General features: G+C 41.4%; 1 protein-coding gene across 1 annotated transcript in view; it reads right to left on the reverse strand.

The window, feature by feature from the left end:
• Positions 1-22,190, reverse strand: part of map3k22 (mitogen-activated protein kinase kinase kinase 22) — a 58,325-nt gene extending 36,135 nt beyond the window's left edge. The window contains exons 1-3 of the mRNA XM_033639024.2: positions 21,803-22,190; positions 8,451-8,534; positions 7,688-7,732 (exon numbers count right to left, since the gene is read on the reverse strand). Of these exons, the coding sequence (XP_033494915.1) occupies positions 7,688-7,732; positions 8,451-8,469 (64 nt within the window). The 5' untranslated portion in view covers positions 8,470-8,534; positions 21,803-22,190. The remainder of the gene's footprint in view (positions 1-7,687; positions 7,733-8,450; positions 8,535-21,802) is intronic.
• Positions 22,191-24,834: the final 2,644 nt, after the last annotated feature.

Genomic DNA, 24,834 nt, shown 5'->3' on the forward strand with positions numbered 1-24,834 from the left:
TACAATATAAAGAAGAGGTCGTTGACCTCAGCTCCTGCCTGCCTCTCAGATGAGCCCCGGGTGCATTCATTATGAAAACACACACACATACACTCTTCGTTCACTGGGAAACCAGGCCAGGTGTGTGCCCCGCAACACAAACAGCACCTGCAGGAAAGACCACATTCTTTAAAGTAAAAGGGATCTTTGTCTCTATGTGTGCATGTGTATGTGTGTAAAAGACCACTGGGAATGTCATTCACATACAAAGTGTGATAGTAGCACAGGGGAGCAGATGGGGTCCGAGGTGCCATTTGATCTAAGTCCCACTGTACGGCGCTTGTCGCCAGCTGTTGGCCGACAGTGGGCAAGTCCGTTAGGTTCGCCCGGGGGTCAAAGCACAAAAACACCAGGGCTGAACAATTAATCGAATTCAGATCGATATCGCAATGTTCTAGAAAGCAATTTTCGGCACAAAAGCCCAACGCTCCAACGCTCCCAGTGAAATATGCGAATGAGAGTAGATAAAGGAAACAACCTGACCAAGTCAGGCTGTAACGGCAAGAGTAAATTGAACTAAACAAGGGTGTGTTTTATCATCACGCCTTTGGTCATGAGTATGCATGCACGAGTGACTGTGTGTATCTGTCTGTCTGCAGCTAATCTTACAAACTACTGGTCCAATCAGCCTCATATTTTGTGTGCACAATATGACTTTGTGCTTGAGGATCTCTCGTGGTCGCGATGATTCGCACTTGTTTTATTGACTTTTTATATCGTCACTCACTGCTGACTCCTCGCTCCTCTTAACCAGCTGGTCGAGTCTGCAAGTTTTATGGCAATCGGCTCGTCTACAAACAACAAGCCTGACCTAGTCTGTTGAAAGCCCCATTTTGGCCTTTGTCATAGCTCAAAAACTGGCATCCATAAAAAAGTTTGGTCATCTGCAGATTAATACTATAGCTGATATGTTATGATCCCCTAAAGTTAGGTATGATACAAGATGAATAAGTCAACATTCTCATTTTCCTCTGGCTTCTACCTGGTGTTGTTCCATCCTCTGCACAGTGTCGTACCACAGCGGGAGTGTTTCGGAAGCGGAGTGTTTTGCCTAATCAATTTGGACACTTGCAGATTTTGTTGATTTGGTCATTTTTCCTTGATATTTGTGCTTCTACCGTACATTATTCAGCAGGCTATCTGGTTAAACTGTTACTTTATTGTCTGCTTTAATTGCGTTTACACCAGCGCTAGCATCCCTGCACTGGCTACCTATCAAATACAGGATTGATTTTAAGGTTCTTTTATGAACTTCTCTGCCCCTACTCCAACTCCCGACCTCTTAGATCCTCCGAGCAATGTCTTATAACTGTCCCACGGTCGAGGCTGGTGGGTAAGGGAGATTGTGCCTTTGCGGTCGCTGCTCCAAACCTTTGGAATAGCCTAGCGTTCTCAATCAAATGCTCCCCCTCCATTGACACTTGTAAGACAAATCTTAAAACGTACACGTTTTCAATGGCCATTGGTTGTTTGTAGTGGTTTTAATATTTTAGTATTTTATAACCTTTTTTACGTATGTAATTGTTCTTACCGTTTTATTCTGTTATATATTTGTGTACATTTTATATTGCTATGTGTGTCATTCTTTTATTTTGTACAGCACTTTGGTCAACTGTGGTTGTTTTTAAATGTGCTATATAGATAAACTTGATTTGATTAGGTTTATTGTTTTTTATTTCCTAAATTGTTGTGCTGTGGCATTTGGACAAGGTTAATACTGTCAAAAGGCTAGTTACAATTGACATAAATCAAGGAATTGTGGCTGTGTTTGACTTTTTAAAAATACATTCATGTTTTAAGTTTCTCCCAGCATAACCTTTATCAATATTCTCCTTTACACTCTAAGCTCCTTTTTACTTGGAAGCTACCTCTACAAGCTCTCTTGGCGACCACAAACACCTCTGGCCCAGTCAGCACACTAACATAAACTGAGGTCGAACCACATCAGCAGAGAGGTGGACGTCATGTTGGACTATCTTAATATAGCAGCAAGAGTAAAGTGAGAAATGACGGCATACTCCCTCCTGTTACACAGAGGCTAAATACAGCAGAGCGATAAGAGAAAGTTACACCCATAAAATGTGATTCCTTAGTGCAAACAGCTAAAAGAGACAGAGAGTGAGGTATTCTTGAAATTAATGATGATAACTTTAACGGTTTATTATGCCAAAGCACCAAACCAGAACTAAATGACTGAGAATTAAGTCTAATTAGAGACAATCACGTAAGCATGTCTCTTATCAAATGCAGTAGCATGTTGTGATTGTGCCTCATTAGCACATTCCTCTCTGTGGCAACAAGTTTATAACTCTGTGTGTGGGTTGTTTGATTGTGATAAGGCCAGGTAATTGTGAGACAGGTGAGCCACTTATGGTGTCTTCCTCCCTGCGTGCTTGTTTAGGGAGATAACACAGACAGAACAATTGAGGAATGAGTATAATCACAATTAGGTGTGTAAACAACCGGCACTCCTCCACACAAAAAAAATCACAGTGTTTCATTCATCTATAGAGCGCACCGACCTGAAGCTCCCTGTTGGGACACACAGGACGACGGCTACTTAAAATATAAGCTGTCAGGAGTGGCAGATGACTAACTGCTCGACCAGGCCTGTACTCTCCCAACAGGAAGGAACTGAGTCACCGTCTCTGTTCTGAATACGGAGCAGGGCTAACCGCGTTATTCCACATCAGGAAATTAATGGATTTTTGATTGAATCAGTCAAAGATGGACACGAGGGAATGGAGCGTTTGTCCACGCGGCCGCTCTGCGACCACAGTGAACATAATCATCATGGTGCCATTGTTCTGTGTGTGTCATTCCAGAAAAGTGTGAAGGATTTGTAGAGATGGAATTTAACTTGAGAATTGTGAAATAAATGAGTGAGATTAAATTATTTTTTGATGAATCTTCAGGAATTAAATCAACAAAATGCCTATTTACTTGATTTTTTTTGTCCAAAACTAAAATATATTAAATTTAAAAAGATATAAAAACAAGGACAGGGGAAAAAGTATTTTATTAAGCAAAAATGAGCATTTTTAGGTGACTTGATTTTCTGTCAACTTCCCAACGGATACCTAGACTAATAGAGAAATGCAAACTTAACAATAATCATATTTACAGCTATGTGTTTGGTCATTTTGCATTTTCCTCCGTCTTTATTTCTCATTATCGTGCCTCTCTTTCTCTCTGGTGGCAAGTCTTGTTTCAGTCCTGCCTCTGCAGGCTCGCAGCTCCAAACTACCCTGAGCACTGGCAGTCAAGGATACAAAACAAACAACAGAGGCCTGCATGTGTGTATCCGTGTGTGTGTATGTGTGAAGCCTGTGCTGCCTATGGATAATAGTAGAGAGGGGAGAGTGGGAGGGCTGGTTGGCGCAGGGGGCAGTGAGAGTGTGAGAATTGCGTGGTGGCGTACAGAGCCGGCAGTGATGGCCGCCTATAAATGAATTTATTACATCACCGAGGCCTGGTCGGCAGCCGGTGCCAGGCCGAGGCCAGCCAAGGCTAACCACCAGCACAGTGGAAAGCAACCAGCTCACACATCACTGCCAGAAGCAGCCCCACAAACCAACTGCAGGAACTTGAGGAACCTTACGTGACTGAGAGCGGTTGAGAATTTGTTTTTTCTCTGGTATGTGGATAAGTTGGGGTACCTTCAGTTCATTTCCTGTTCGTCTTCGTCTTGTGTCTTGGGTGAAATGTGACTAGCATAAGAAAAGGGGGAATTCCAGGAAGCTAAGCAGAGTGAGCAACATTACACAATGGAGGCTGATTACTGGGCATTGCATCATCACTCCACATCTTTCTTTTTTTCCCAGGCTAAAGCCGAGAACGGTGAAAGTGGCAGTGGGTGAAATGAAGTTGGAACTCCAGTCCGAGATAGTTTACATAAAGGGAGTTATTCTCCCGTAGCTGTCTCCGAAACCAGAACAGCTAAAAGAGCTTGGAGTTGAAGACGCAAGGCACAAGCTCCAGCCCCGGGAGTGTTTTAAGAATAACACTGGCTTTGAGAGGCGAGTGCTGCAACTTGCAAGCTAACAAAGTGTGTGTAAGGGCAAGCAAGGCAGCAACTCTGTGTGTGTGAGGCAGGCTGCCTGAATGAAGACATTGAGGGGATTTCCTGGTGCCGAGAGACACATCATGGCAAAGGCATCCGGCTGGATTAGCAGCTGGAGCCAAACGTGTTCTCACTCTGCAGCAGCAGCAGCAGCACGGGCTGAGCTCTGACGCACGACACACACAACACACACACCTTCATACACACACCAGCTGTAACAAGCGAGGCACGCTCGTTTCTATGCACCTTGCTGTTCGTCGAAACTGCGATACACCTAATTTACCACCTAATGGGTGTAACGTTTAAACCTCTGAAGTTAATCTTTCACTAAGAATAATGACTCTGATGTAATGCAGGGTATTGTGGGTGTGTGAGAATAGTTGTGCAATTAATGTTTGTACAAGGTCCCTACCGAAAGTCTCTTTCATTGGAGAATGCCTGCAAACATTTCCATTCAATATCTAAAGGCTGCAACATTCCTCCTCTTTGCTTTTGTGTCTCTGTAATGTAAATGTAAAGAGCTCTTCAAGAGGGTTTATGTTCACTGAATTCAAGTTAAAGAAGTCTAACATTTTGGGAAATATACTCATTCCCATTTTTTCCTGAGAGGTATTTACACTACACTAATGTTTATTCAGGAGGCACTTATCTTAGCTTAGCCTAGCTTAGCAAAAAGACTGGAGGCAAAGGGAAACTGTTAGCTTAGCTTTCTCCACGTGCCAAAATTATACCTACTGACACACTAGGTCAAACCACCAATGTTTATCTACACGTCCTGCATCATTTAATTCAATAGAAAGTGATTAAATAAAGAAGGGAAAGGTCTAGTTAGCTAGCTTGCTAACTGTTATTTAGGGACTGTTCTTTGTTTGTGAGGGGGGAGGCTGTGGTGCAAAACGGGTCAAATATTTTTTATTTTGGCTTAGGGAGGGGACATACACCCTTAAATGGTTGCAGTTTATATTTATTTTAAATTCTCTCTGAACCCCAAATCTAGCTGGCAGGTTTGAAAGGCATGTTCTCAAAAGATATCAAAAAATTATAGTATTATTCATGGTCAGAAACTGTAAAAACAGAAATTATCATTGGTTTATTAAATTTCAGACCATCCCTGAATACATCATGCACAGCTTCTGTTATCAAAATCACTTATTTCTATGTCGCATTTAAAATTTTGCCAAAAATAAGCACCATCCATGCTGTAAAAAAACACTACATTCAGCACTCCTACAGTACAGGCCAAAAGTTTGGACACACCTTCTCATTCAATGCGTTTTCTTTATTTTCATGACTATTTACATTGTAGATTCTCACTGAAGGCATCAAAACTATGAATGAACACATGTGGAGTTATGTACTTAACAAAAAAAGGTGAAATAACTGAAAACATGTTTTATATTCTTGTTTCTTCAAAATAGCCACCCTTTGCTCTGATTACTGCTTTGCACACTCTTGGCATTCTCTCGTTGAGTTTCAAGAGGTAGTCACCTGAAATGGTTTCCACTTCACAGGTGTGCCTTATCAGGGTTAATTAGTGGAATTTCTTGCTTTATCAACGGGGTTGGGACCATCAGTTGTGTTGTGCAGAAGTCAGGTTAATACACAGCCGACAGCCCTATTGGACAACTGTTAAAATTCATATTATGGCAAGAACCAATCAGCTAACTAAAGAAAAACGAGTGGCCATCATTACTTTAAGAAATGAAGGTCAGTCAGTCCGGAAAATTGCAAAAACTTTAAATGTGTCCCCAAGTGGAGTCGCAAAAACCATCAAGCACTACAACGAAACTGGCACACATGAGGACCGACCCAGGAAAGGAAGACCAAGAGTCACCTCTGCTTCTGAGGATAAGTTCATCCGAGTCACCAGCCTCAGAAATCGCAAGTTAACAGCAGCTCAGATCAGAGACCAGATGAATGCCACACAGAGCTCTAGCAGCAGACCCATCTCTAGAACAACTGTTAAGAGGAGACTGCGCCAATCAGGCCTTCATGGTCAAATAGCTGCTAGGAAACCACTGCTAAGGAGAGGCAACAAGCAGAAGAGATTTGTTTGGGCCAAGAAACACAAGGAATGGACATTAGACCAGTGGAAATCTGTGCTTTGGTCTGATGAGTCCAAATTTGAGATCTTTGGTTCCAACCGCCGTGTCTTTGTGAGACGCAGAAAAGGTGAACGGATGGATTCCACATGCCTGGTTCCCACTGTGAAGCATGGAGGAGGAGGTGTGATGGTGTGGGGGTGTTTTGCTGGTGACACTGTTGGGGATTTATTCAAAATTGAAGGCACACTGAACCAGCATGGCTACCACAGCATCCTGCAGCGACATGCCATCCCATCCGGTTTGCGTTTAGTTGGACGATCATTTATTTTTCAACTGGACAATGACCCCAAACACACCTCCAGGCTGTGTAAGGGCTATTTGACCAAGAAGGAGAGTGATGGAGTGCTGCGGCAGATGACCTGGCCTCCACAGTCACCGGACCTGAACCCAATCGAGATGGTTTGGGGTGAGCTGGACCGCAGAGTGAAGGCAAAGGGGCCAACAAGTGCTAAACACCTCTGGGAACTCCTTCAAGACTGTTGGAAAACCATTTCAGGTGACTACCTCTTGAAGCTCATCGAGAGAATGCCAAGAGTGTGCAAAGCAGTAATCAGAGCAAAGGGTGGCTATTTTGAAGAAACTAGAATATAAAACATGTTTTCAGTTATTTCACCTTTTTTTGTTAAGTACATAACTCCACATGTGTTCATTCATAGTTTTGATGCCTTCAGTGAGAATCTACAATGTAAATAGTCATGAAAATAAAGAAAACGCATTGAATGAGAAGGTGTGTCCAAACTTTTGGCCTGTACTGTATATGTGACGATAGTGAAAAACCAATTAATTACGGTTACGTTTTTAAAAACGTAACCTTTGATTTCATTTCATTTTTTCAATTTTGCCCTTTTTCCAACTGTAAATTATGTCCCCAAAGGAAAACTCAAGTTTAGTTTGTATTTGTAATTTATATAATCATAAAAGTCGATACTCGGCCTTATGTGAAGATACAATATTGCCACACAAAAAAAAACGCGATACTATGCTGTATCACTACTACTATTTGCTTTAGAGTTTAGTTTGTTTTAGGTGGTAACTCTTGTGCTGTTTGCTTGCTGCATTGGCTCCAATACCAACACTAGGTGTGTGTATAAAGTAATGGTAATTGGGTCATGCATTTCCCCAGGTCACTCAGGAAGGCTCAAGCAATAATATTTATAGCTTTAGTGAGGGTCAAGATAATAATAAATAATAATAATATAATTTAAAAAATGAAGTCACACCCCAGCCACGCCCTCCTCTGATAAGTAAAGTACAGTCCCTTAGTATATTCTCTAACTTGCTTTTTGCCCCTGCTGCCAATTTTAATTGCTAAGCTTAGCTGGCTCCTTAATGCACAGACAAGAGAGTACTAACAATCGTCTCATTTAATGTTAAGCAAGAAAAAGAATAACCGTCATTGTCGTAAAGGTAAAATGTAAAGTGTAAAATGTGGAGCAATTTCTGCAATGCTGATTTTTCATCTGTGACAATTGGGGTTTACCTTGTGAGTTTCTGTGCTGTCCGGGTCCATTTTGGAGACCGTCATCTATAAAAAACAAAGGCAACACGGATTTGGATCGCAGTGGACAGAAGAGAAAAGTAAAGACTCAGGAATGAAAGCTGCACTAAAGTAATCATGCACACATGGTGCATTGTTTTTGGGTTTGAATAGCAGAACAAACAATTTAATATTGAGTTTTCTTCACAGAGGTTAGTTAGCATCAGGTAGAGACTGCAGCTCCTGCAGGCCGACAGATCCTATGCACATGCAAATACACCACCGGAGAGAGTCTATTGTTTAAGTTGTGTTGCACGAAGGAACTCAGTATGCCTGTGTGTGTGTGTATGTGTGTGGGTGAATTGTTTTGCATAGCCTAGGTGTAGGAGTGCATATGTGTGTTCACAGGCCTGGCAAGTGTGAATATAAATAAATGTGCAACACCAGTATACTTTGAATTTTCGAGGGACGTGTGTGTGCACCCAGAATGTGCAAAATGAAGTGTAAATGTCGGAATAATGTACAAAAATCAGGAAAACAACATTGTTACTAGCAACAATGCAGAAAGCCCTAAACAAGTGTGTACAAAGCGGGCCATCTGGAGCTGTTAACAGCCGCCTCACACTCTCGCACATGTGTTAGGTTTTTCCGCGGTGTTCCTGCCAGAGGATGTGAGAGTGGTGTGTACAGTATGTTTATGTGTTTCACACATGCGCGTCTCTGTATGCATGGACCGTATCGCAACCCGCTTTCGAATACTACTCACCCATGTTTACTGTCATCATCAGGAAGTGGCCCTGTTGAACTCGAGCACAGAGCTCAACTTCTCCCTGCGAGCGAAGATTTCATCCTGTGAGCAAAAAAAACAAAAACAACACGGTTTCAACATCCAAGAACTGTGCCACTTTCCTTCGGCCTGGCGCACACAATATTTCTGTGATTGCACAAAAACAATGACAAAACAGGACGCAGGTGGTAGTTTCAACACAAAGCTTTTTTTCCAAAGTCAGTGTCACCGCTTGTGTTATTTTTTTAATCTTTACTTAACCAGAACAGTCTCTTGAGATTGACATATCCTTTTTTTAAAACTCCTGGCAAACAAATAACAACACGACAGCCAAGAGCTGCATTTAATGCTGGTGACTCGTTTCATCTAAAACCCAGAGAATGCCCTGATGTCTCTTTATTGCCACTCTGAGAACCACGCGGCAGCAGCAGAGGAGGAATTCCTCAGTGTTTGATGATGGAGGAGTCTCGTGCCCTTGAGATCCCATGGTGCAGCAGCGAAGGCAGGCGTGGGTGTTTGCCTAACTGCCTGCCTCAGGTAAAGACCATGAGCACTTAAAAGACAAAGCCAGCGCCTTCTTTATGCACCGAGTAGGTGAGCACGGAGCAGAAAAACGGTTGTCACATCCCATAATGGAGTGATACAGAAAAGAGTCTTTTAGCTCTGACAGTTTCTGAACCACTCCTCACTTCACGTTGTTTATATACCAAACCATTATTTCAAACTGCAGGCAAGTGAAATGTTGTCTTTTCTTAAAACATGATGGTCACATCATGTTAAAGGCTACTTGCGGACATTTCACACACATGCACACAAACGCACTGTGGGAAGCATTTGTTTCTTCTTTGAATGCACGCTTAGAAAAAAAAGAGGAACAGGAACTAGAGAAACAGCTGCAGTACAGTATGGTGTGATATTAAAATGTGTGTGGTGGTTAGGAACTGGTGTGTTTCACCACATGGCATCAATCACAGAGACATGTAAGGCTGACCATGGGAAAGCTGCAGGGTTTAGAAAGCCAAAAAGGTTTTTCAGTGAGCTAAATTTAAGACCTATTTAAAGGTTGAGTGTGATGGATTTAAGGGGATATAATGGCAGAAATGGAATATAATAAGTATGTTTTTCCTAGTGTGTAATCACCTGAAAATAAGAATCGTGCTTTTGTTACCTTAGAATGAGCCGTTTATATCTACATAGGGAGCGGACCTCATCCACAGAGTCCAACGTGTTGCACCGCCATGTTTCTACAGTAGCCCAGAATGGACAAAACAAACACTGACTCTAGATAGAGCCATTCACGTTTTTGCATCGGCCACAATGAGTAGCAGCCCCTCTGTGATCTAAAAAAAAGCAGACTTGATGGCAGAAACATTGACCCATGACTGGAAATTGGCGATGCAGATGGTGAGGTGGAAACCTGATTGTAGAAATTGTTGAATATTTTTTGACGCACACTTGATTTAGAGAAGAAGAGACGTCTGTGGATAATTCAGCTCCTGGTTAAAACCTCCTGAACCTCTGGATCTTAAGTTATCAGAGGAAAGCAGTGAAGACACATTAGTAGGCACTAGGCTGGTGAGCGTAGAAGAAACACTGATTTGTAATGTGAAACTGCTGTACTTGGCGTTTTTACCAGTTTTAATCACCAAGTCTGTTTGTTTTAGAGAGTAAGAGACGTCTGCGGATAATTTGGCTCCCGGTAAAAATTTCCGGAACCTCTGGATCTTAAGTTATAAGAGAAAAACAGTACACCTTAGCAGGCAGCAAACATTCAAAGAAACACTGATTTGTAACATTAAAACTGCTTTATATTAGATGTTTTTACCGGTTTAAATCACCTGGTCTGTTTGTTTTAGAGAGTAAGAGAACTTTGCGGATAATTCGGCTCCTGGTAAAAACCTCGGAAACAATGAAGAGTGAAGGAATTCTAACCGGGAGAAGTTTCAGCTGGCTGTAATCTGCAAATCCTCATTGATACAGGCCACAGAATCTCCCTAACTCTTACACACTGCTTCTTTAAAATGCAAAATAAACAAAGAAAAGCTACAAAAAACTATTTGCATGTAACCACAGCTCATGAAAGAGGAAGTGCAAGAGAACCAACGACAGGACCTCACTGAAATTATTGCAGCACTTTTAAAGTGCGCGTTGCTCGTCTGTATGAATGAAGATGCTGCGGTCAAAGAAACCTGCTACTGTGTGATTAAAACAAGTAGTATAACACTTTGTAAGTCCTTTAGTTTACATTAAGAACAAATTCTCAGGTATTTTAAGGGTGACGTTTAAGGTCATGGCTGAGTGATCTGAGAACTAGCTGCAACGGCCGCTTGTTGCTACACACAGACAACACAGGATCACTGTTGTCAGTGGTTACAGTCTCAGAGTCTCACAGTATTTCAGCCACAATGACAGAGCCAACATTTATCAGCGCTGCAGCCTCGCGAAAACGCTTCGAAAATGCTTCAGTTCTGCTGTTGTGACATTTTGTTTATGATTAATACTTGAAGCAAACTAAACACTCCATCACTTGATTAACTGCAGAGTCCCGTTCAGAGCAGCTCAGTGAAAAGAGGAGATAACATGCTGAGTTGTTCTTTTATACAAGGGAGGGAATAAAGACAAATATAATAGAGGAAAAACAGTAAAAATGAATAGAAATGCTGCAATAATAAAGCAGTGTGGGTATATAATCTTGTATAGAGGATTCAGCAGCAGTCTGACCATCAATTCAACGCAAAATCTTTGGGAAAACACTAAAGAGCCTCCAGAGAGATTAAAAGCAACATTCCCCAGATATTTTCTGTCTTTTTCTCCAAGCATCATTTATTTTTTTGTTGCTCTATCTCCAGTGTCCATGTTGCACGCGTCCTTGTGCTCTCCAACGCCCGTACCACTTGTGTACAGTATGTGTCTTTAACCCAGAACACTCTGCTCAGACGAACGCTCCAGCCTGTCTGCGGAGACACAAACACTTTCTCTTTGTGTCGGCCAGCAAACTTTTCATAAAAGCAATAAAGACAGCCACTGGAGCAATTTACAGCCTGAGGGGCCGAGTCACAGAGTGCTGGTGGAGTTTGAACATGGGAACATGCTCAGCGTGCAGTGTACTGCTGTCAGTGGCACAAATCACCAGAGCTGATGGATAGGAGAGCTACAACTTTTAAGCCTGGGAAAGAATGTTTCAAGGGTGACCACTTTTCTGAGAACAGGGTGTTCGAAACATATCACAATATGAGTGCTCGACTTATATTAATCCCCAAAACACACTTTGAGATCAGGCAGCAAATTGAAGGGGGGTATATGTCCCTGCAAAGCTCTGTGTCAGGCTGTGCTAGTGTGGCGCTGCTGACCACACATGAAAGAGATGAAGAACAGCCACAGGACAGGTGGTCTCCTAACACCACGTGGCCCGGTCTGTCCACGCTGCACACACACAAACACACACATGCACACACGGGAACAGAAAAGCCCTGTCCTGTGCCAGCGAGTCACCAGATGGCCCATCTGTTTCGCCCCTCTGCCCAGCATGACGCCGGGCTAGTGGTGCCCACAGATCGCCAGCCCAATTCTCCCCACACTTCTTGGCAGGCGGGCGGCGTGACAGCCCGCTTGTTGAAGATCAAATGCTAATCGCCACCCGCTCTTGTTGCTCTTCAGCCACACATCCTCCAAGAAAAGACTGTCTGTCTCTCTACGAGATCATGAGACAAACCTAGAAATGCTGCGCACATCCAGAAGTGCTTCCAACGTCGTGACGCACTACACTGTCAAATATGGATAACATCACGCGCCGGGCCAATGTTTCACTGGCAGAGGCCTCTCCTTTGTCACAGTATGAGGACTGTGCTGAAATGACAGAGGAAGTTAATTAAAAAGAGGACAGCAGAGGATGGGATTTCAGAAGAGGGTTGTGGAGAATTGTCTGAGCCAGACAAAGCAGAGTCATGCTCCTCAAACCACAAACTGCATTTTTATTTTTATTGGAATGATTGCACAGGAATCACAGCCAAGACCGTGCAGGCTAACACGTATATGCATGCGTACATATTCAGTAACCTCTTTCAGCTCTCTTACATCACTCTCTAACCAAGAAAACAGCGCACTGTTGGCTGTAGGTCTCAGAGGGGAACCCCCCCTCCCCCTTTAGACCAGAGAAGAGGAAGGTCTCTCCAGCTGCCTGGTGGCTTGAGCCGTATGACCTAATGTCTGACATCTCTCTTGTGGAGTCCCAAAGAAATTGACATTTCAGACAGAGGTCAACTTCTAAACTTTGCAACACGCCTGTTGGGTTCACACTCCAGCGTAGCATGTCTGTAACAACCATTACATGCCAAAATAGACAGTCCAAAGAATCATAGAGATCAGGAGGTGGAGAGGACAAGACATCTGTGAGAGTTTGCTCAGTGAGGACTTGAACGGGGGTCAAGGCCCTACACCATTGCAGGACACAGAAATAATCTACTAGTGGGTGGACTGCGTTAACTTCGGACAGAGTCAGGCTAGACGTGTCCTCATTTCCAGTCTTAATGCTAAGCTAAGCAGCTGCTGGGTCTAAATAAATGTCAGACTTTTTCTTCAACTACATATCTTCTATGCAGCATTTTTTTTAAAGCATGCTAAACTTAAATAGCTGATTTAATTGGATGCTCAGTACAAAAATTAGCACTCTTTGAAGTGACACTTCCTACTGTAGAGTGAATAACTAATGGAAAGGTACTTGACAGAGACAGCAAACTAGCTCGACAACATGGCCAAACTCAATTATGACGCTGAATGTATTAAACTGTGGGGACCTTGAACTAATGACTAAGGAGAAATCTGGACCCCGTGGCTGGACCAGTTGGGAACCACTGTTATATACAGTATATTTGTTACCAATATGTTTAATATGTCTCATAAACCTTAAATGTGAATATTAAATCTAAAAGTTTTCCATTGTTTCCCAACTTACTTTAGACAGTGTTGGAGTCAAGACTACCTAAACCGAGACCAAGTCATGACCAAGATCAGACCAGTTCCACAATGTATGACATACTTATGATAAAATGTGGAACTTGCAAACCATAGGCACTCCTCAAACTGATCTTAAAGACTCACCTATAAAAACACCCACAGAAAACAAAGGAAGATTCCTCTTCATGCATCTCTCTTATTGCTGTACTGTATGTGCGTATGAGTAAGTACCATGTGAAATGTCTTGATAAAATAATCAAAAGATTTTGCAGAGGTGAATTTTCTGTGTGGGAAATTCCCTTTGTTTTCTATATGTAAACAATCACAAACAAACACTAAGAGGCTGAAATCAACATAACTTTCTTTATCAATACATGTAGTGATATCCCTGCAGTTGTGGTCTCTGACAACCTTTAAATAAAATCAAGAGTTCTCTTTGTCCGAGACCGAGACAAGTCTGAGTATAAATGCAGTCGAGTCTAATACAAGACCGAGACCTTCAGAAAGTGTCTTTAATACCAAGTTATATACAGCATTTTTTTGTGAATTTCTTTATTAAATGTGAGGAAAGTGAACTAAATATTCAAAATAAATCAACTATAAAACTGGAACCAAATTTTTACATGTAAAACCATAGCCTATATTTATTTCTGTCAAATTATTGTTGTGCGATACTTCAATTTAAATGCAAGTTAATTTAAGGTATAAAGTCTGTACTGCATCAACTCACAAAAATTATATAATTCTGACATATATAAATGCAGCCTAATTGTTTAGTTGGATGGGTTGTACCACTCAAGCAAGTTTCAAGAGTCTGCTCATTGATTTTCATATTGTATGGAAGTTAATGGAACAGAAAAAACGCCTTGAAAAGTAGGGTAAATACATCTAAACTAAAAAAACAGAACAATATAATGGTTTGCAACATGGTTCGCTGCGATGTTAAATGCAGTTGATGTGCATTTAATAGCTAAAAACCTAATACGGTCCGGACAAAACAGAACACAAATCATCACAGGCCTGAAATCATAAGGAGACAGTGAACTGGTCACAATACCCGGTGGACTGTCTGTGTTGCAACACGGCCAGGAAATGAAGGGTGATTAGTGAGCCACGGATATTTAGGTGACTTACTCTTTTTAAAAGGTCAGTGGCGGGGGTGTCCCGTCGGCTGAACGCTTGCCAAAACTGTACTGTGGCCACATGAGTCACAAGCGTAATGCCTGCTGATTCTGGGAAGTAAGACAATACAGTGTGTCCTCCTGCACATTGAGCAAGCTGAGGGTTTTCTAAGCAGGGACGCGCTTGAGGACTGCCGGGTGGTGGCAGGAGTGCGTGGGCTGGAGAACATCACTCCATGTGGGGCCTCGGCGCTCATTTATCACAACCTTGGCTCTGCTTTCTTTGTCTCACAGGAGTTATTGCTGAGAACAGATCCAAGCTTTCCAGCAAGACACAAGGCTTAACGACTCCTTCCTACAACATAATAAGAGGATTGTTCCCGTCACCTGGCACTAAATCTTTGTTTTATTTCAAATAAAGGAATTTCCCTTTTGATTTGATGCCATTATTTACACATTTGTATCTCTTGTTTCCAAGGTAAATGCCTGCTCAACTGGGGGATTATTCAATGGAGCTCAATCTCTTTGCATTGTGCAACACTAGTGAGTCTCATTTAGGGTTGCAGGAGGATTATTCATTTTACTATCAATTAAGTCTCTAAAATCTTTAAAAAAAAATCCAAAATTCAAAAATCTGGAACCAGAAAATGTCCACGAGCAGACTGAAATATCTCAACATATACTGTGTGTATTGCCATGAAATTCTGAACAAACATTCATGGTCCCCAGAAGATGAATGCCACTAAATTTGGTGATTCACTTACTTTTCATGTCACACCTTCATAATTCGTCACACTTGGTTTATAACCAAATATCTGCTAAACTAATGGCATTCCCTCAGAGTTCAGGTGTGTGATCTTGGATATAAAACTGAGTCCCACCTATGGGTGTGGCTGCAACCACAGGATTAGCGTACCTCTGTAAGCGAGACTCAATCAACTATGTGTAAATATGTGTAGTGCTATGCAAATCAACAGTGTACTACCTGCCATCCTCGTACTTCTGAAACTAAAACCTTTATTTGCTAACGATCAGAATGTTTGTATTGTCATTAAGAGCATGTTAGCATACTGACGTTGGCGTTTTGCTAAAGTCAGTACACTCTCAAAGAGCTGCTAGCCTGGTTATACACTATTAGTCTTGTTTTGTCTTTGAAAAGGTTTTGTAGAAAAATGTGCAATGGCCCAAAGCAAGGTATCAAAAGTCACCTATTGAGAGAAACTTATTGTGCTCATTTCCAGGTTGATACTTGTATTTTGGGTTTATACTAGAACATGTTTACATGCTTTAATGTTCAAAAAACACTTAATTTTCCTCACATTGAAGCCTTTTATTCACCCCCTATCTGAAACACTCTGTTTTTAGCACCTGCTTCTTTAAGCTCCTCTCCTTCTGTATCTGTGCTCTCGACATCTCTGTACCATCACTGCAGCCAGGAGAATGACTGCAATGGAGTATATATAGGCGCACTTTCTACCATGAACCACTTCTGACCACAACCGGGCATGCTACAGCAGGAGTATGACCCAGAATCAGGAAGAAAATAACAACATCAGCAGCCAAGATTACACATTACCCTGACTTAGCATGTAGCTACATGTAGCTGTGTGCTTGCAGCCAGGGAATGACTGTAACAGAGGGTATAGATGCACTTTCTACTGTAAAATACCCAATAAGCTTTTCAAGCAAAGTCTTCACACCTGGACATGTTCCAGCAGGAATATGATCAAAAACTGAGGAGAAATTAACAACAGCATCCAAGATTAGATGTTTCACTCATGCTAGCATGTAGCTACATGTAGCAGTGTGCTTGCAGCTGGGGAATAACTGTAACAGAGTGTATAACTGTACTTTCTACTGCGAAAAATACCCAATAAGTGCTTCTAAACCAAAGTTTTCACAACTGGACATGTTCCAGTAGGAATATGATCTGAAACTGGGGAGAAATTAAGAACATCTACAACCAAATAACATGTTTCCTCGACAGTGGCTACATGTAGCAGGGTACTTGCAGCTGGGGAATGACTGTAACAAAGTATATAACTGCACTTCCTACTGTAAAATAATTCCTAATAAAAGCTATTAAACCTAAGTCTTCACAACTGGACATGATCCAACAGGAACATGATCCAAACTTGGGGAGAAATTAACAACACTGGAAACCAAATAACATGTTTCCCTGACATTAGCATGTCGCTACATGTAGCAGTGTAGGCTACACAATGTGAACTCTTGCTGAAGCATGTCTGGAGCAGATGAGCATTTAAAGAAATGTGTCATGCGATGACGTCAGCTTGTCTGTCAAGTATTTTAAACGGTTTTTGCTCACAGAAATTGCTTTTACATACATTTACCTTATTATTTGTAACTTCGGCCGTGTTGAATATGCACATCTGACACTGTAACATCATAAATAAGAATGAAAATAAAGAGACGCAGTATGTCCCTTTTAATCATTTTGTCCAAGATACCAACACAGTTTCCCAGAGCCGAAGAAGAGTTAGTAATGATATAAGCAGAAGATAAACAGCAAAGCCTCACATCTGAGGATCTGGAACCAGTGAATGTTACTTACATGATTCATCAATCCTAAGTTTGAGCATTGGTTTCATCACTCATCAATTTTTAACTGATGAAATTTCAAGAAGACAATAGTAGTCACAGGAGGAAGTAGCTGGTATAATGAGGGCCCAAAGGGACATATGAATAGTGGAGCTGATGCACTATGTTAACTCAATCCACTGGTACCAATCAGACTCCACTGTAAGAGGATCCTCCTCAGTGAAAGTGATGGCTCTATTAGCTCAGAGATAAGAAGATCTGTCTGCCATTATCATCAACCACACAACACCGGCTAAAAATAGCCGATTGAAGGAGTGATTCTCCTGCCGTCCACAACATATCCACTCCCCGGATCACCAGAACCATATTCTCCCCCCCATGAGAGGAATCCAAGCACAATCTGTAAAGTAAGCTGTCTTTTCCATTATGCAGTGACATGCTATTACAAGCACATTCATTCATTGTGTTTCTCCACCCAAATGCAGCCATGCAGAGACAGCTCATAGACTTAAACCCATTTCACGAGACAGAATGTCAAACAGCTGTGGTTCAGGAAGAGGCAGGAAAGTATTTCTGCTCTGCCACCAAAGCTTTATCCATGAAGAGTGTCTCTGGTTTCTGGGCTTTTGATACTCAAAGGCTGAGTGAGTATAACAATGAAAAATCCAAAAGCAATTTCATGATTTAATTTCATGAGTCGTCCCCCCCCCCCCCCCCGTGGATTCCATTTAACATTTCTGCAACCAACTACAAACAGGCCCCGCTTCTTTGTATATGTGCTCATATTTGAATACATCAAATCCAATCAAAAACAAGGACTAGTTAATGTGACTTTTTTTTTTTTTTTTTTACCACAAAGTTGTCCTCAGCGGTATTGTGTGAGTCCAGTCTGGCTTTGTTGTGTCTATCTGGCTGTCCTTGCCTTCTCTGCTGTTGATGGCTTTGTCCTTACGGTCAGACAAGCTGTTCAGACAAAGCTCAATCAGGACAACTTCCTCTTGGTTTCTGGAGAGAAGGGGGCTGGACCTTGCCGATAACACAAGGCAACCCAGACTGACTTCAGGAAGCGGTCAGACCCCTTCATTCTCTACTTTTGTAGGTCTAATTTGAAAGCGATAAGAGTTGCATTTTCTTCCATTAGCCTCTACAAAAGACCTCTTAATTTCAAAGCAATGACCTGGTGTAATATTTGTAGAGTTAAAAATAAAACTGAAGCATCATATATACATAACAAGACTCTTAATTCAGTATTCACATCCAGAAGCAGCACAGTCAGCAGTTACTGCTTTATGTCATCTTTGGGTGTGCCGCAACCCACTTTGCACACCTGTATTTGTGTAGTGTCAATCTTCCTACATTGCACTCAAGCACAAGCTCTGTTACACTGTTTAGCAAGTGTTGGAAAACTGAGATCTTTAGGTCAATTCACAGATTTTTCACAGAGTTCATATTTGGGTCCTGTCCTGAAGCCACTCCAGCGTTTTTTCTCTCGTCTTTGCCGAGCAGAGAAGTGAATCATTGCTCAACTGAGAGATGAGATTATTTTCCTCAAGGATGTGTCTGTGTTTGTCCCTGCTCATTTTTCTCTCCGTCTTGTGTCTCGTGAAGCATGATGCTGCAACTACCCTGCTTTACCACAGGGATGGTATAATCCAGGTGGCTGATATTTGGGTTGAGCCAGATACAGCGCTTGGCAGTCAGAGCTCCGTTTCTTGTCTTGTCGGACTAGACAATCTTTTTCCTCTCATGCTTTGAGTCCTCTGTGCCATCTGGCAAAGTCTGAGCTTTCTTTAGTGGCTTTCTATGTGTTACACTGCTCTGATCGATGGGGTGCTGAAGAGACGGTTGCCCTTCTGTTTGGCTCTCCCATCTCTGCAGAGAACTGTAGCTCTCTTACAGTGGTTACTTGGTTTTTGCTTACATCTGGACCTTTCTTGCCCAGTTGGGTCAGACTGGCAGCTTAAGGCAGAGTCTTGGTAGTAGTACCAAATTTTTTCCATTACATCTCTGGCTCCATGCCTCAGCAGAGTGCCACCTAAGACAGTGGTTCCCAACTGGTCCAGCTACGGGGTCCAGAGTTCTCCTCAGTCATGAGTTCAAGGTCCACACATTTTAATACATTCAGCATCATACTTGCGTTTGGCCATGTCGTCGAGCAAGTTTGCTGTCTCTGTCAAGTAGCTGTCCATTCGTCACTCTACAGCAGGAATTGCCACTTCAAAATAAAAACTCGGTGCTGAAAATTCACTATACTTCAAAATCGAGATTTTTTTTTGTACATGTTCCTGATCCACTTTTGGAACGCTACCCACCAGTTAGAAACCACTCATCTAAGAGGTGTAGAGAGAATTCCTTGGACCTTGGTTTATGATGTTTATGAATTGATTTAGGTCCACATTAACTCAACTTTTAAAGGGACAGTTCACCCTAAAGTGAAAAACACATATTTCTCCTCTTGACTGTGTAGAGCTATTTCGGACTCTAGATTGTTTTGGTGTGAGTTGCCGAGTGTCGGAGATATTGGCCGTAGAGATGTTTGGCATCTCTGGAAAATGATGGAACTAGATGGCACTCAGCTTGTGGTGCTCAAATCGGCAGATACTCAAGATAATCCACAGACCTTATTGTGAGGAGTTTCATGTAGGAACTACTTTCTTTCTACCAAACTACAGCTGCCAACCGAATCACCATGAAGAAGGAAGTGTGCATCTACTCATGGACGAGAGGCTCGTGCTCGTGACAGCACAAGATGCAAATAATAATGTCCTCCTCGGCTGAGCTGTAACTGTAACTAGCTCTGCGGTGCTAGGTGAGCTAGCAATAGATGCATGCTTCCTTCTGCGTGGTAATACATTGGTCTGTGGATTATCTTGAGTAATCGGGTCAAGTTTCAAAAGATATCAAGTCTTTAAAAGCCTGTTTGCCTTGTCATTATGGATAAAGGTCTACAAAGTTATGGGACTCACATTTGACAGATTGGGGAGGAAAATGCCAAAATGGAAAGCAGCAGAGGCCAAGATATTCTGACTTTAAGTTGAATCAAGCTTCAATAATGCTGGGTCCTACATTTCCCATCATGCAATCAACTGCATTTTTCCCTAAGGGCCGGTTCCCATGTCTTTCAAGCCTCTCACCTGCACTTTGTAAAGCAGGCTTTCCATTAGACTGCAAGACAAAAGTTTCCCAAACTACTGTTCACTGTACTCAACATCTCAGCCACCTGGCACGCTATGAACAGTAATATACTAACTAATAATCCTGCGTCAAGCTTATTAAGAGAGTATGACACTTAATGACAAACTTGTTTTGCCTCCTATTGTAACCTGGCAACGTCCAAAACAGGCCTTCGAGTGAAGATAATAAGCCTGCTTATATGACTCACAGTAACCTTTCACCTCCAACCCTCTGGTCAGTGGGCGTCTGGCGAGTAATCAGGCTTCTGTGAATTCGGCATATGAGAGCATTACTTCACACTCCCCGCTGGGGGGAGGCGGCGTGAGGGAGAAGAGGTCGTTCTGATTAAGACTCTCAGCTTGAAATTGTACAGAGAGTTGACAGCAGGATGTTAAGGAGAGATGGAGACAATTTTCTCTGAGAAATATAAGCTGCATGAGTGAACTCCAAAACTCTCCTTAAGCACCTGACAAACACAGCTGACCTTGCGCCAGGTTAACCTGCACAACAGACAGTCGAGCCATAAACTCTTCCTCATTAGTCCCATCAAAACACAATTAACAACCCGTCGCTTCTGTCTCTGGCTGGCATATTTGCTGTGGGATCCAGTCCTGTTATCAGCCAAATGGATTGTTTTGCTTGAGGCACACCAACCATATCTGTGGGCGGCTTCCACTTGACAGTTTGACTCTCACTTTAAGGCTATTTCGGAGCCCCCTGGGGCACGCCAATGTGCTGATAAACTCATCCGTCAGTCGGCTGCTCAGACTCCTGCGAGTGCACTTCATGTTGGTTTGATTTGATGAACACGATGGCCTCATTAAAATCTAATTTGGAGGATTGTCTCAGAGGTCTGCCATGGCAGGAATGTGTGGTGAGTCTGTGGACGAAGCTCAACAGCATCCTCATCACTTTTACAAGCCTGGACTGCTGTGGAAATGTGCAGGGATCAGGACGACGGTTGAGGGAGGAAAAAATGAAGCATGTGAAGGACTTTTCAGGACAAGAGGATCCCTCCTTTCAAGGGAAACACCAGATTAACTGACCACTGTGAATCACAGAGGTCTGGAAGACTGAGAGCAGAGACGAAAAAGGATACAGGACATGAATGAGTCTACAAGCACAGGATGACAGTGACTTTCCAGAGATCACTCACACCTCCAGACATGGACACACACCAAACACCAGACATGCAAACATTTATCCAAGCAACAAAGTATGATATATCAACCAAGATATTCTAACAACAAATACTGCAGATGATTATGGGCCTCCACGTTCAAATCTAAGATTGTTCAAATAACAATCCACACTTGCAAGAAGTCCTATTTAGTAAGGTTGTAATCAGTAAACAAGCTGCACATGTTTGTGTTTTATTAAAACAGTAATTAAAACTACAAATGGCCATTTTAATACCGGCCCCAAGTCAGTTTGAATGTGCTGGCATCTCATTTGGTGTAAACAGGAAATAACAGTCTAAAAGCAGTGATCTCACCAAACAAATCGTGACTGTACTCTTACCTTGTTATCACTGTGTCTCCATGTTGTAGTTGCGTCTGCGGGATGTGTGAAGATGGATTAATTGTCCGAGTATAAGTTATCACAGATAAACGTCAGGAAGAGCGGAAAATCCCAACAGATGCAGAGCAAACCTTCCTCCAAATAACAGTGGGCTGATATCCGGAAACTGCGCTCAGTGCTGAAGAATTACAAATACAAGCTGTGTTGAGGCAGAGAGATCTCCTGTGCTCCCAGGTGCATGATCCAGAGCTGTGTTTACACACAGAGACAAACTGCAATGGCTGATGTGTTCCAGAGGAAAGTTTTTTTTTCTCTCACCCTGCTCTTCGCTTGTCTCCACACACACTACAGAGAGGAGCTGAGTTTTTCCCTGGAGCTGCGCCTCTGATGTCAGCAACAACGTGAGCTTCAGGAAGTGGTGACGCTCTCCGGTGGTGCGTTTCCAAGGCAGTGGCGGCAAAGTGCAGCAGGCACCGCCCCCCTGTGGACACCTGGAGCAAGTACAACATCTGCTGCACATGCCTGGTTGAACCCTTTAACACCTGAGCACATTGGCTTGGTTTCTTTCCTGGGAAGAAGGCAAATGAGCAACAAAAGAAGACATGACCCCAAACATTTGCAAGAAATTAGTAAGAAGTGAAAATTCAAAATATGAAAACTATTATAAAAAAAATAAAAACATGAAAATTAGTGGGGTAAAAAATAAAGAAAATTCAATACATGAAAATAAGTTAAAAAAAAAAAAAAAAAAAGAGAAGAAAATCCAAAACATGAAAAAAAGAAAGAAAATTCAATACATGAAAATTAGTAAAAAAAAAAAGAGAGAGAGAGAGAGAGAGAGAGAGAGAAGAGATTCAAAACATGAAATTTTCTAACAAAAAAATATCAAAACATGAAAAGTCATTAAAAAAAGAAAAAAATCCAAAACATGAAAAAAAAATTAAAAAAGAAAGAAAATTCAATACATGAAAATTAGTTAAAAAAAAAAGAAAATTCAAAACATGAAAATTAGTTTAAAAAAAAGAAAATCAAAACATGAAAATTAGTTAAAAAAGAAAAAAAGGAAGAAAATCCAAAACATGAAAATTATTTTTTTTAAAAGAAAGAAAGAAAATTCAATACATGAAAATTAGTAAAAAAGAAAAGAAAATCCAAAACATGAAAATAAGTTTTAGAAAAAGAAAGAAAGAAAATTCAATACATGAAAATTAGTAAAAAAAAAAAAAAAGAGAGATTCAAAACATGAAATTTTCTAACAAAAAAATCAAAACATGAAAACTAGTAAAAAAAAATTCAAAACATGAAAATTAGTAAAAACAGAGAAGAAAATCCAAAACATGAAAATTCGTTAAAGAGAAGATTCAAAACATAAAATCTTATAACAAAAAAATACAAACATGAAAAAAGAAAGAAAATTCAAAACATGAAAACTAGTAAAAAAAAAAAAAAAGAAAATTCAAAAAATGAAAATTAGTTAAAAAAAAAGAAAGAAGGAAGAACATTTAAAACATGAAAACTGGTAAAATAAAATGAAAACATGAGGATAAGGGAAAAAAAGAAGAAAGAAAATTCAAAACATGAAAACTAGTGAAACAAAAAGGAAAGGAAAAAAGTTAAAAACAAACACACAGGGACACGGCCTGGAAAAAAGTGCTGAAAACTTATAATAATTCTGTAACATTATTATAAATACAGTTTTTCCCTGTTTTTTTTCTTTTTCTCCTTTTTTTTAACAATAATTTTATAAATCTATAAGAGTTCAAAGAGTTAAGATTCTCATCTGCAAACGAAAACTAGGATATTAACATATTTAAGATTCTCACATACCACTGGAAAACCTTTCACATGCTCTTATGAAACAACATTAAGACAAGTAACATCCACAACATAAAGCAAGCGGCACACATATACATATCTGGGGGTCACATAGTCATGGCTAGGCACAGTGCTGCAGTCCGTTTCTTCACATAAAACAAAAACAACATAAAAACATTAAAATATACAGGACATATATTTGATAGTGCTAAAGTGTTATGTGTTTATCGCACACAGCTCTGTTGCAGTGGTTCTCAACCTTTATCGTGTCAGTGACCCCTGAACTGACACACATTGAGATTTTGCTTCGGGGAACTCCATCTGAACAGATTTTAGTTGTTAGATATCATCAAGACTCAAATTCAATGTTGTCATCTACAGTTGAGGAGATAACCTTGGAGGAAGTGTAACACATGATCAGAATAGTCTGAGTAGTCTCACACTGAGCTCACCTCTATGGAAAATAAACTGAAAATAACTGTCACCCATTTTTCTGGGGACCCCCTGGAACTCCCTCAAGGCCCCATGGTTGAGAACCATAGCTCTGTTTTATTCAGATTTTAGATTCTTGTAAAGCAAACAGCACAAAGCGGTCATCATGACAGAGCTGTTAATGGCTTGAGGACGGCCACACTGAAAGCTTAAAGGTGGTTTTATAAAGGTTGCGGATTTGCCAATTGTGAAAACTTTTAGGGACTTTTAGCAATGCCACAAGAATGTTTGTATATTCTGCTTTCAGAATGAGTGCATGCAAACAACCTTTCAAGCTGCAGGGTAACATATTGTAGATGACAGATTTTCATTTCCCCCCCGCCTTGTCAGGACACCACACCTGATGAGCTGCTGAGCAGACATGACAGCAGCTCCGGCAGATGTTGGTGAGCATCTCTTCACCTCCCGTCAGCTGTTGGAAGTTACTTAAAAACAGCTCATCTGCATTTTGAGTTCACTGAAAGTATGTGTGGTTATTTTGCCTGATGGTACAGCCATACCTGTGGGTAAGACGCCTGTAACGTGTAGCATTTGGACACACTGAGACCCCACTCATTTATTTTCTGGCAGCATGGACAGCATGTAGCGTTCAATCAGCAAGCGCATCAATGTGAGCTCCAGACTAATGGACAGCGATAGTGAGACAGACCATACAAGCACAGCGGTGCATTGTAACTCATCTTGTTCTCTTGTCAGACTGCTGAACCGCTGCACTGCGAGCCAGA

This window comes from Epinephelus lanceolatus, chromosome 20 (genome assembly GCF_041903045.1).
Source record: "Epinephelus lanceolatus isolate andai-2023 chromosome 20, ASM4190304v1, whole genome shotgun sequence".
Classification (NCBI taxonomy): Eukaryota; Metazoa; Chordata; class Actinopteri; order Perciformes; family Serranidae; genus Epinephelus; species Epinephelus lanceolatus.